At 46.4% G+C, this 12716-nt stretch overlaps 1 protein-coding gene across 1 annotated transcript in view; it reads right to left on the bottom strand.

The window, feature by feature from the left end:
- The window catches only part of GRIP2 (glutamate receptor interacting protein 2), an 80367-nt gene that overhangs the window by 11445 nt on the left and 56206 nt on the right, over positions 1 to 12716 (bottom strand). The window contains exons 15-20 of the mRNA XM_030956920.1: positions 11117 to 11183; positions 10205 to 10350; positions 9770 to 9914; positions 5384 to 5523; positions 2940 to 3116; positions 35 to 188 (exon numbers count right to left, since the gene is read on the bottom strand). Coding sequence (XP_030812780.1) covers positions 35 to 188; positions 2940 to 3116; positions 5384 to 5523; positions 9770 to 9914; positions 10205 to 10350; positions 11117 to 11183 — 829 coding nt within the window. The remainder of the gene's footprint in view (positions 1 to 34; positions 189 to 2939; positions 3117 to 5383; positions 5524 to 9769; positions 9915 to 10204; positions 10351 to 11116; positions 11184 to 12716) is intronic.

A 12716-nucleotide genomic window follows, 5' to 3' on the forward strand; every position in this document is an offset into this window, starting at 1 on the left:
AAACACTTCCCTGCCTCCTCCCACCTCTCCGTACCTGCCGGGCTTGTCCCAGTCATCTTCACTGAAGCTTCCATCCATGTAGGGGTAGCTTTTCCTGGGGTCTGCTGGAGGGGTGCTGCTCTTCTGCCTGCTGTGTCTCCACTCATGTGGATGGAGGGCTATGCCAGCTGCCTGGGGTATGTAGGTACCTAGGGAAGGCAAGAAGGAGTGGAGGAAGAAAGAGGGCAATACCTGGTCAGAAACCCCAAATGGAGCAGGACATGCAGAGCCAGGAGAACCTCCTTCCCTAGGTCCCAAAAGTGAGATCACATGGACTGTACACTTTCTATCTCAGTCATCCAGAAGCAGTTCTTCCAGTCTCTTCTGGCTTTAACCAAAGCAGCTTCTCAGGGTGTTGACATGGGATGCCCCAATTCTCCTTTTCTCCCCTGCTTCTCAGTAGTTTTATGGTGTGGGTCTGGGATCCACAGACCGGGGAGGACACATACACACAGATGCAGATCCTGCCTCCAGCCAGTGCCAGCTGTGGTTAATAGCTCCTGATTCCACATTGAACCCAGCAGAAATTATGCAGTTGAATCAGTCCCTTTAAATACAACAAGTTCTTCAAAGGGCAAAGGGAAGATCCTGACAAGCTTCCCTCCATGGTGGTAATGAGAAAAATCAGCTCTTATCCTAAGAGCTGCCAGCCAGCTCTCTCAGAATTCCCATGCCTTTGGGATCAGCTGGTGCAGATACAGGAAGCTGCTTCATGGATGTGTGTGTGAAAGGCAAGGAAAAGGATGAAAAACTCTGCTGGCTTGAGAGCAGAGGAAGCTCATCTATATCACATTTGACAGGAGATCAATACAGACTGTTAGTATGAAATCAGAGAAGTTTCACTACATCTGCCCCCATGGACTTTTCCATACTGCAGTTCTTACACCAGAGATGAAAATCCATCACTACCAAGTCACAAGATCCTCAAGTCTCAGGAGAAGATGCCTAAACAGAAAACTTCCAAAACAGACCATTCCTCAGCAGTGTCAGTGCCATCTGCAGTAGAAATAAATCTCCTGAGTCCCCCACCCACCTCCTACTGCCCATTCAGTGTTTCAGTGGAATCCTCAGAGCCTTTCCAAGAAGCACCAGATGCTCCCACCACACACTGTGCCAAGCAAACAGGAAGTAATGGAGAAATAAGTAATTAAGGGAGACTTGATGTCCTAAACAGCTAAGAGCACTGGAAATACCCAAAGACAATGCCAACACTTTCTCTGAAAATGCCAAGGCCTGTTATTTCATTCAACTGATTGTTTCCTCTGTGTGTTTTTAAAGGTTGGACTTCTCTGCAGAAAGCCCCAGGAAAATTGCTTGCCAACATCTTAGAGCAGTGGGAAGCACTCACTGCCTGCCAGAGCAGGACAGGGTCCCTGGATGCAGGTCCCTGCAGCGGGCGGGCAGCAGGTCCGGGCTGGGCACAGGGGCATGCGTCCAGAGCAGTCACTTGGAGTCATTATAGATTCACCTCCTCCTTCCAGAGAGAAGGGTGGGATCCCTGGGATTCAGAGCCACCTGGTGGCATGTTCCCACCAGGCCCAGCACAGCTTCCCTGCCAAAATCCTTCCTTCAGCAATCTCCTACTGCTGTGGATAAGCCTAAAAGCCAACAAGGCTTCAGAGCCTGATCTATAGTTCTCCATTTGGGGTATAACCCCCAAACTCTAGGCTCTTTGATTCCCAAGTTTCCCTGCACTCTGCCTTCTGTGCCATCCCATGGGTAACCATCCATTCCCTTCTCCCTACCAGCACCCCCTTCCCACCCAGCTCCACTGCACCACCATGCAGCCAAATGCAATTACCAGGGAAGACAAGAGAGCCCCTGAAGCAAAGTTGCAGTGTGTGGATCTTGGGCAGCTTGGCACCAGCCCGGCTCCCTGGGGTGCTGTGCTCAATTACTTGTTCTCAATTTACCGGCAAAGCAATCACTTCCCAGTGTCCAACTTGTGTTAACATTCAATTAGACGGAGAAGGATTGCAGCATTATGAAGGCCAGGGGATTCCTCCTTAATGAAGCCTCCAGTCCCAACTGGGCTCCCTAATTAAGACTTCAGATGAAGAGAGGCTGAAGGAGACGCAGGGATGGGGAAAGAGACACCTGGGCAGTGCTGTCCTTTGAACTTGGCCAGAGTGCAGTGAGCCCAGCACACTCACACTTTGCAGCAGCATCCTGCAGCATCCCTTCTCCAGAGCATTCTGCTCTGGACAGGAGCCTTTCCACCAGTTTCCTGCTGTATGTTGATTCAGGATTTTGGTTTGTTTCAACACGGGCTAATGCTAGCTTACATCACTAAATCTGAACTGGTATAACTATTTTCCAGGGCTTTTCTCCAAGTAAAAATATATTCCCATGACTAGAGTATCCTCCACTCCAGTTCCACATCTGCTAGAAGCTACAGCTGAATAAACCTGACCTTGAAGACGTGTTCATCTGATCACTCACTAGAGAGAGATACTTTCTTGTAGTATTACCTTAATTATTTTGTTAAGCAAGTGCTTCTAGTCACAAGACATTCTAGTGGATTTTAAAACATCCTGAAGAGGATTATTATGTCCCACAAAGCCTCTCTGGAGAAATAAAAGTAAGCTATGGAGCAAATACTCTGTAAAACATATGACCAGTGAAAACTGTCTCTGATTATGCGAATTATAAAGTGCTGTAATGGTTTTGAACATGATGAGAACAGTATGATGCCATATAGGCCAGAACAAATGTGCCAATAAAAGCCTAAACAGATATACCAACTCAAAGCAACACTTGAGTGCATTCTAAAATGTATTTTGTTCCTTTCTGGAAGCAATAGGCCATACAAATGTGGTCAGGCCACAGGCTTTGGCTCCTGTTCAGAGACAAGACCCAGACAGAGCAGAGACCCCTAGGAAAACAAAACCATGGCTTACCTTGGCTTCCATACCCAGCATCAATGGCAGAGCCATCCCAGGACTCCACAGTATTGTCCACACTTGGAATTGTGGTGGAGTATATCTCAGACAGCTTGCTAGTTTTCTGGGAGTCTGTCAGCTCATCTTCTGGGTCACTCACTTCATTTATGCTCCCCGACTTCTTGGGGTAGGATTCTGCAACCAGAACATCCTGCTTTAGAGGCACGAAGAGCAAGCCTCAGGGAAAAGCTTATGCTGACATGGGAGCAAGGCCAGGTACTGTAAGTCTTTAAAGTACCTCTTTAGCTCTTCAAAAGTAGCTGAGAAAGGCATGTGCAATGAAGCTGAAAGCATTTAATGCATTACTCTTATCTCAAGCTGAATCAAGAAAAAATGCCTGAGTTTTTAGCACATGGAATACAAGGAGCAGCCATGGGGATTTGAGGATTACCACATATGAGAGAGTTGGGACCTAATCTCAATTCACAAGCACATCTTCCTGTACATTTGGAAGATTCCTCCAAACAGCCTTGCCCAGAGAAGTGTTGGCTCCTGCAAGCAATACTCTGTAGCTTCTCTGGACTCAGAGGGCCTCCTTTATACTCAGAATAGCACCAGGGCAGGTGCTGGTTGCAAACTTGGCTACAAACAGATGTTTTAATTAGACTCCAATGACAACCACCACTGCTGAAGTTACAGCCCTCTTCCACGACTGTACAACCTCAGAAGAACTCAAAGCTAATCACCACCTCTCCAGAGTCTCCCACACATGTGACAACAGTGGAATTCCTGGGTGTGGTATTTTGAGGCAGAATTTCCCCTGATCAGTGATTGGAAAATGGGAGCTGAATGTGAATGATGAAGCTCAGACCTTCCCTTTCATTATTTTAGTGCTAACAGGCTCTTATTATCATTATATCAAATTTCCTTTCACGCAAATGGTATGCAAAGAATGGTTTCTCAGCACAAGCACTTCTTTGTACTGAATATTTTAAAGTCCTTGTTGATTAGACATCTTGTTAGCCATCCACACCCTGGATCTCTGACCTGAGGGATAAAAAGCCCTCTGAAAGTCTGCATTTGTCAATGAGGACAGATTATTTTACCAAACAAAGCCTGGTGTCCTGAAAGTCCCTATTTTCCAAGCCTTCAGAAGATTGCTCACCATGATTAACTCAAGATTACCTTGAAATTTCAATTACACCTGCTTCATTCTCAGAATGATTAACGAGTTTCCAACAGGCACTTGCATGTCAATTATTTCAGCAAGCGCCTGTGACAATGCTAAGTGTCAGCAGGGGGAGAAAAGAGCATTTCAGACCAAAGACCAAGACATTTGGCAACAGGGGAAGAGACTGGGGCTTCTTGAAGAGGAATCAATTCCCCAGTTCTATCTCTATGCACTACATCCCTAGTCCCTGCCCAGTATTCATCCTTTTTTAAAACAGGTGCATTGCCACATATCTGCAAACTGCTTTGAGGTCTATAGAGGTTCTATATTTAAGAGTGATGCCACTTTTTCAGATGCAGGACAGGCTGTGCTTGCTGAGAAAGGTTTATCTCTTGATTTCTTCTAATTCCCACAGCACTGTGGGCCATTGGCTGGGTAAGTCCAGCCAGATCTATAGACTGCAAAAGCATGGCACCAAAAAAAAAATGGAAAATACTGGGGGTGGGAGAGACTGGAATGAAGTCAGGCACCTGGTACTTTCTGAATTTAAAGAAAAAGCCTCTGTTTGGCTGTGGTCATGCAACTGGAGAGAAAAGTTTGCATGATTCCTCTTTTTTCCTAATCATCCTTTTGTCCCCAAAAAACAGTGATCCGCCAGTACTAAGTATGCTTCTGATTTTTTTATACTATATCAACAACACCTTCTAAGCCACAGGGAGCTTGGCAGGAAAACCAGTAGGGGATCCCTAGAATGAAGTTAGATGCTTTGAAAGATGATCTTAGAACCCCAAGCCAGGAAAAGAGGTGCAACACATTTATTGCCAATTGTTTTCAAAAAGCTGAATTAAAGATTGGGGGCGTGTGGGAAATTCATGGATTCTACCAACACAGAGTCTCCTTGCTCATTTAGCAGGGTTATATTTTTTTTAAAATCCCATATTCTTATACTTCTAAAAGTAACTTCTGCTTCACTTCTGTAAGAAATACCAACACAGGGAAGCAACAACAGTACAAGGTGTCAATTTGAACTAAAAATTACTATTGCCAATAAACCTGCTGTTTCATCTCTTCCCATTGCCACAGAGAGGCCTTGGGTTGTCTTTTTTCATCTGTGAGTCTGAATTCAAAGAAACACACATGTTTTCCTACTATGCCCAGCCATGCCCATGACCCCACTGCCTCACCCCACCTTCCACAACAGGACAGAAACCCCTCAGCAGTGCCTGCTCCATGGCCCAGGGTCCCTGCTGGGGTGAGCCTTCAGCCTCCCCAGCCCAGCTCCTCAACTCACTCTCTGTCTGCTTCTTGATCTTGAGGGTGACGGTCTCTCCTGCCATCTGCAGCAGGTGAATGGCCTCGCTCAGTGGTTTGCCCTTCAGGCTCACATTGTTGATCGCCAAGATCCGGTCCCCAACATGGATGGCTCCGGTTCTGGAGGGAAAAGGCACTGTCAGGAACTCCAGAGAAGCAACTCCTCTGGAGGACAGGACGTTCAGCTCTTGCTGGAAGAAATTAACACTTTAAAATATGTCTTTGTTCCCTCTTGGTACACTCTATAGCTGTAATTTCCTCTTCACCATATACCAGGAATCTGGATCCTCCCCAGCTTCCATGTGCACAGACATACAAATACACATGGGAACACATGACTTCCTCAAATCCCAGGCCCCTTGGGAACTGGGAATGCAGAGCAGTTTAGAGACAAAACACTTCAATGCAACAGGGTTAAAAGCACAAACATTTTCAGTATGTGAAGTCCAACACAGTCATCAAACATGGAACTGAATGACATGTTCACCCTGATGGAAAGAAATTATGAGACAAACCTAGAAACCTATTGGAAAAAACCCAAACCAAAACAGCTCAACAAAACTGCTCATGTGTGTGCAAGCATGAGCTGAACCAGCTGTAGTAAATGATGTGCTTAAAGCTCACCCTACTCAGCTACACCCCTGTGACTTTCTCCACCAGCTCAGGAAGAGGTTGTGTTTTATTGCTCAGCCACATTCCAGCACTGGCTGTTGCTCTTACTTGGACAAATCCTCAGGCTTCAGCAACAGGCACAAGCAAACTAACAAGTCATGGCAATTCTCCGACTTCTCCATCCTTTCCCTCTGTCTGCTCACAGACAGGCTCACTTTACCTCTTTCCAGTGAAGCTCTGGAAGGAGCAGGCAGGGCAGGATGTGTCCACTGCCACAGCCACTGCCAAGACTGGAGCTCACACTCGCCACTGGCTGGACTGAGCTTCCCAAACTCACCCTCCAGCTCCCAAACGCCAGCACACGAGAGCAGCAACTATCCCCGCCTCCAGTACTGTGGGAGTTCTGCTATCAGGAACCTCTGTGATGGAGTCAGGAGGAGATGAAAATCCGGACTGCAATATCTTTTTGTCCTTTTTGGTTTTTTGACAACTTGTCTCCCTCAGGTTGCATCTCCAAACTGGACTGCAGACAGGTCCTACAGAACTGGAATTTGATATATAAAGGCAGGCAAAAGAGCTGCTTGGCTTGTGTGTGTTCTGTAGACACACTGGTGTGAAACTTCCACTATAAGTACATTAAATCAGGAAATGCAGACAAGCAGCAGGCAGGACTGCTCAGGCTTCTGCTGCTGCTGAGGTACTCAGCAGTGCCTTGATGGTCCCACCAGCCACTAGATGTCCGTCTTGTCCCACTCAAATCAGCCTGGAAAAGTCGTCAGGGAAACAAACATTTCAAACAAATTACAGACGAAACTGGGACCAGAGGATTTGTCTTAAAAGTTTCATCTATTGTAGTTTAAAAAATCAAGCCAAACTGCTGGCAGTTTACAGAAGTTCCTTTTATCACTGCAGTGCTTCAGCATTCAAGGGTTTCCTGCTGTATCCCTGAACCCAGCATGGGAACACATCCATCCAAGACACCAGCCCAACCCAGCCCTGAACAACATGATGGCTCTGCAGTAACTGTGAAAGTCTCTCAGCAGGGAAAAATACAGAAACAATTCAAGAGAAAGGTCATGTTCAGCCAGGTATTTTTCTTCAAAGGGGAGAAAGCAAACCAAAGTCCCGTCCTCTCGGGGCCCCCTGTGAGGCCAGGCAGATAGAAGCTGAGCAAGACTGACATAGAAAGCAGTTTCCAGCTAGTGACCTGGTGCCTCTCCATTACTACCAACAGTCCTTATCTCACCTTGAATACAAAGCAGCCCAAGGAGCCATGGGCTGCATGTTCCTTCTTGCCCAGAGGGGACATGCAAGAACAGAATTGAGTAACAGGTAAGCAGAAAGGTGTAAAAGGGGCTGCTAGAACTTCTCAGCAAGCACTGGGGAAGAGGTGACTGCATGCATGTTGTAGGGATTAACGTGGCACATGGTAGTGTCACCATCCTTTTTCCTCCCTGCCAACATGGCTTGGTGCTAGATACTCCTAGACTAAACTCTCCTACAGCCCCCCCATCTACTTGAGTAGGTGGCACTAAAGGAGGCTGGTCTGGCACTTTAAAATGTCAGCAATGGCCAAAATTTGCTCTTGGAGAACCATTACATGTCAACCAGAATTCAGCGTTCAGCACACTCCCTTGGTCAAGAAGAAGGAAAACACAAGTTTTGTGGCACAGGCTTAAGCTATATGCAGGCACTCAAGGAGGGGACACAGACAGTAACATGGGAGAGAGCCACAGTTCCACACCACTCTAACAGCCTGAGCTGCTTTTGTAGGTTTCTGTAAGATCAGATGCGAGATTTAAAAGAAAAGTTCAAGGCCAAGGTAAAACCTAAATCATCTGACTCTGAAGCCTTTTTGACTTAGGCAGCCAATCACCCACAGACAGATGTGTGACAGATCCTAGAGGACACCCTGCCTCCCCCACTGCCAGCACCCCAAAATGCAGTGCAGACTTTCACTTGTGCCTCTACAAGAATGTCCTGTGGATTCCTGTTATCAGACACTGGGATCAGATCCCAGTGTCAGTGCTGCTGAACCATGTCCTGTGCCCCAGCAAGAGCATGGATTTGGATTTAAGTCCTCATCCTTCAATCAGAGCCTGGTGAAGGGCAACTGTGGTAGAGACATCAGGAAAGGTACAATTTAGGATAGCACTAGGAGCCCCCCTCTTCCCTTGACAAGGTCAATTCATCCCCTTCTCTCACTCACAGGAGAAAAAAATGCAGCTTTCCTGCAAGCAGCCTTCATCCCAGTGCTCCTTGCCCTCCCCACAGGGAGCCAAGGTTACCCAGAGACATCCCTGTGCTGCTCTGTCCCCATGCTGTTATCTGCTACTCAGCCACAGTGAGCATGCTGAACAGCTCCATCACTCTTCTCACAAGGCTTTTCATTCCTCACTGGCTGCTCTGTCCTGATCAAAATTCAGTGGTACTGCAGCACTCGCCCGTGCTGCATTCCTGGGCACAGTCACCGATGTGCGTCCGAGTTCAAAGGAGGAACAGCCACGGAATTGCAAAGGGAACTGAGATCAACAAAGGTACAATTCTGTCTTCTGACACCTGACAGCATTTGAGCTGGCTGTTCTTAACCTCTCTCATGCTGGGTTGCAGGTACAGTACAGAAGTGCTACACAGAAAAGCCTTGGATAGTCTGTGGCTACTATTTTGTAGGGAAGAAGATCAAACCCTATGGTGGCAGGCAGTGATATAAAATCCCCAGTGAGAAGAATCACTAATGACTAAGTCCATCCCCTTCCTTCCCAGGAGACACAGACCTTCTGCATTCTGCACCAAAGGGAAGCAATGGAAATGCACAGCAGTGTGCTGAGAGCTCTGGGGACCCAATGCAGTAAAGGACACGGAGCTGTTTAACAGTCCAGCTAAGAGGGAGCGTGGTCTTGAAACAGAAAAAAAACCAAAAGGCCAGATCTGCTGTTAAATATCCCCAAGGTCTTGCACTTTACACCAGTTCGTTCAGGGGGTTTTTTGTTGCTGTTCTGCCTGTCAGTAGCACAAAGTAAGAGACCCTCAGAGAAGCATGAGTCAGGGCTGCTGAAATGATCTATTTACAAGTCACAGCTCCCGTATAGAAAGATTAATTAAGATAGAGTGTATGACTCAGCTCCACTTATACTCTCAGGAATGTCCTGATCTTTTAAATCCCACACAACCACATATATTCAGACCCAGGTACACAGTAACTTCCCCGGTGACTGAAGGTAAATCTGTTCCTACATTTATCCATATAAATACCTGATGCTTGGGCACACCAACCTGCACTGAGATACCTCCCATGTAACACAGTGAGCAACAAGCCAGGACACGTCAGAATACACCTGAGACCCCTGGTTTCAGCAGGACACACCACTGCAATGGCCATAAGCCAGTTTAGCAACAGGGGAGTCCTGGACAGAGCCCATGGTGGTTTCGTAGGCAGGCTGGTCACTCTCCTGACACAAGATGTGCATGGCAAATCCCAGACCAGGAAGCACCGCTGTGGAAGAGGGGCAAATAAATATGTATTCCTGGCTGCAGAATTCACCTGACTCACTGGGTCTGACTTTTCCTGAAGTGTCTCTCTCATTGCCCTAGCAGCACAGCCCCCACCACTGCTTCATGTCACTTGGTACCTTCAGAGCACCTTTCCTCCTTAGCAGACTAAGACCCAAAGAACAGTTCATGACAGCAGAGGAAACATGGCATGGTTCAAGACCCCTTCTCAAATCAATTCAACTGCTCTGTCCCCAAACCTCACCTCTCTGCCAGCCCTCGTTTAGTCAAGCCTGAAATGACAATAGGATCGAAAGGTTCCTCTGTCCCAGAGATGGTTATTCCCAAAGGGCCTCCATATCGCTTCAGCTCCACCGTGTAGATAATAGCACCAGTCGTCTCCTGCTCGTCTGAAAGAGAAAACAGGAATGCTGAATTCTTGTCATTTCCCAAATAAAAATAGTCATAGGAAAGACTTGCAACCTCTAGAAGCAAAAGCAAGAAGTCTTCAGTGACACTCATACCAAATAGGATTTTAACCTTCCAGACATCACTTAAGGGCAGAATAACAAAAATAGACTATAATCAATTGGAAAGTGGTGACTGGATAGCAGCAGCCCTTATCTTTGTTAGTTTGCACTACCTATTGGGAAATGTCATTACAGTGGACAGGCACCAGTTTGCATGAGGATTTCTGTACCAGAGTTATCTTCATCCTTCCTAATCTTCAATTTGACCAGGTCTTCGCACTGCCTTAAAATCTGCACAGCATCCTCCATTGAGCAATTGTCGAGTCGGATGTTATCAATGGCTAGCAGCTTGTCTCCCGGCTCCAAGGTGCCAGTTCTACATGGAGAGGAAAAGAAAACTAAGAGTACATTTGTATTTGCCTTTCAGATCTCACAACACATTCAGTTCTGCAGTGGAAATTACAATATTAACTTTTTACTGTCCTTGATCTTTTCTGGAAAACAACCATGAGCCGAGTCTGGGACACCTGTAATTTTAAAGAGAGGAAATTCGTGTAGAGCACGTATCCAGACAGAACCAGCCAGGAAGGTTAGATAAATATCCTTGGTATCCTATAATCCTGAAAATGCCTGATGTTTAACTGACAGATACTCTACCCCTTATGGAAAATCCTGTGTGAGCACTCTTAGAAATAAGCAATACAGACACACGAAATTCCTCTGAATGCCTTGATATGAGGTCTTGGGAACAGAGGGGAAGTCAATAAATGCTGAGTTATTTGCACAGTTCTCCACCAGTGCCCACAATTCGCTCACTCGGTTCACCAAAGCAGGACCTGAGACATGGCAAACTACCTGATGAGCCATAGCACCCCCTGGGATATATGAAGCCCTTTACCACATGCTAAACATCCATCTCCTAGAGACTCAGGTCATCTTCTCCATTAGCTCAACTCTATTCACTTCAATACAGACAAGATTTATTGCAAACCCTACTGTGGTCTAAGAAAAACCGCTAGGTGCTGAGATCTCCTTGGATTCTGGAAATATCCAGACCCAACTGCTACATTCAACTTCTCTGGTAGACATTCATGGAAGGCCATTTTGCAGTGGGTTTGACAGATGGAAAATCCTGCACTCACCTGTGTGCTACACTCCCCTTCTTGATGTCAGAGATGATCAAAGGATCCCCAAGCTTTCTGCTTGCAGCTGCAAAAGAGACACATAGTACAAAGCCTGATGGTGAGTTTGCTCTCTGGGATGGGGATGGTGGATGGTTAATGGGAGAAGCACCATAAAGAAAGGGGATTTATATTCCCATCACAAAATGATGCTTCATAGTTGAATTCTGGAAGCCTCTCCAGAAAGAAAGGGAAAAAAACCCAACATAAGTCCCTGCAGTTTGCTGGTTGCCCTTTGCCCAGGTTAATTTCCTTTGGACTCCTGAAGGAGAGGACATGTAGTCCAGCAGCAAAGGGTGTCCAACAGGAAGAGGTGGCACTGCCAATCCCAGCACTGTTGAACACCCCTCACTACCCTTCACACACAAGAGAAAGGAGTCAAAGGCCATGGCTGCAGTCAGAATTAACACTGCTGCCCGGAGAGCACCCAGCTCTGCCCCATGCTCCAAGCATTTCTGTGTTCTTCAAGTAAAATGGGCTGTGAAATTTTCCAGGTGGAAAATAACCCAGGAAAAAAGCTCAGTTTTTCAGCTGGTTCAGCTCTCTAGGGCACTTAATCATACAACCAGATGAATCAGGGGTGGTTTGTGCTGGAGCTGGAAGGGGTGGGTGGTTTCCAGCTCCTATCTCCTGGCTGACCTTGATAACTTTTTCAGCCCACGAGATGTGAATACGCATCTCTGGGAGCATTTACATTTTCAGACTTGCCTGCAAGACCTGCTGCTCTCCCAAGATACCCAAGAGAGATTTATGACTCAAACTCCTCCTGACCTCCTTGTCATGCACACGCCAAACATACACCAAGAAAGAGCATCCATTCCACCCTGCATCCTTCCCTCCTGCCTTGCTATGGGAATTGCATTGCCTCATTTAAAGTTGACAGAGCTTCTCAGCTTCTCACAAAAACTGTGTGGGAAGAAAGAAACTCACAGCCTTTGAACATATCAGGTGCAGGGCAGAGATTAAAATATCTGTGAGGCACGTGGCACCAAACACACAGAGATCCACCTGCCTGAACAGCAGTTAAAGAGCACCCAGAAAGTCAGACATAGTAAGTGTTTACCAACCTCTCTGCTCTAGATTTTTCTGTTGTTTATATTCATTTATGAGATTTAAAAACATATGTCTAACCCAACACCTTTAAGGATATCCTCTCCCAGAAATAACAAAACCTTCTGTACTAAAGAGAGAAAAAAGACAGCCAATCCCAGTCGTGGGCAGGGCTGAGAACCACAGTGAGGTCAGACAGCAAAAAGCAGACTGTGACTGATTTTATAATAGTCACAGCAATGTGACTGCTGAATGGTACTGAGCCTGGAGGAATTATCTTCCCCATGTTTTGGACTGGACATTCATGTTGTGGTCTGTCTGCAGATCTAAGGGAGGAAGATATGTTGTGGAAATTCCCAGAGGGCTTGTGCCTATATTCAGCCTGTCCTCTGTCACCCTGGTTTTTTAAGATTTTCTAAGCCTTCTGATGTTGACATTCTTGTAGTGAGCTTTCTCACACACTTTCTGTAAATAACTCATTGTTTTGCATTCCTTTATGGAGGAGGAGAGA

The sequence above is a fragment of the Camarhynchus parvulus genome, chromosome 12 (assembly GCF_901933205.1).
Source record: "Camarhynchus parvulus chromosome 12, STF_HiC, whole genome shotgun sequence".
In the NCBI taxonomy this organism is placed as follows: Eukaryota; Metazoa; Chordata; class Aves; order Passeriformes; family Thraupidae; genus Camarhynchus; species Camarhynchus parvulus.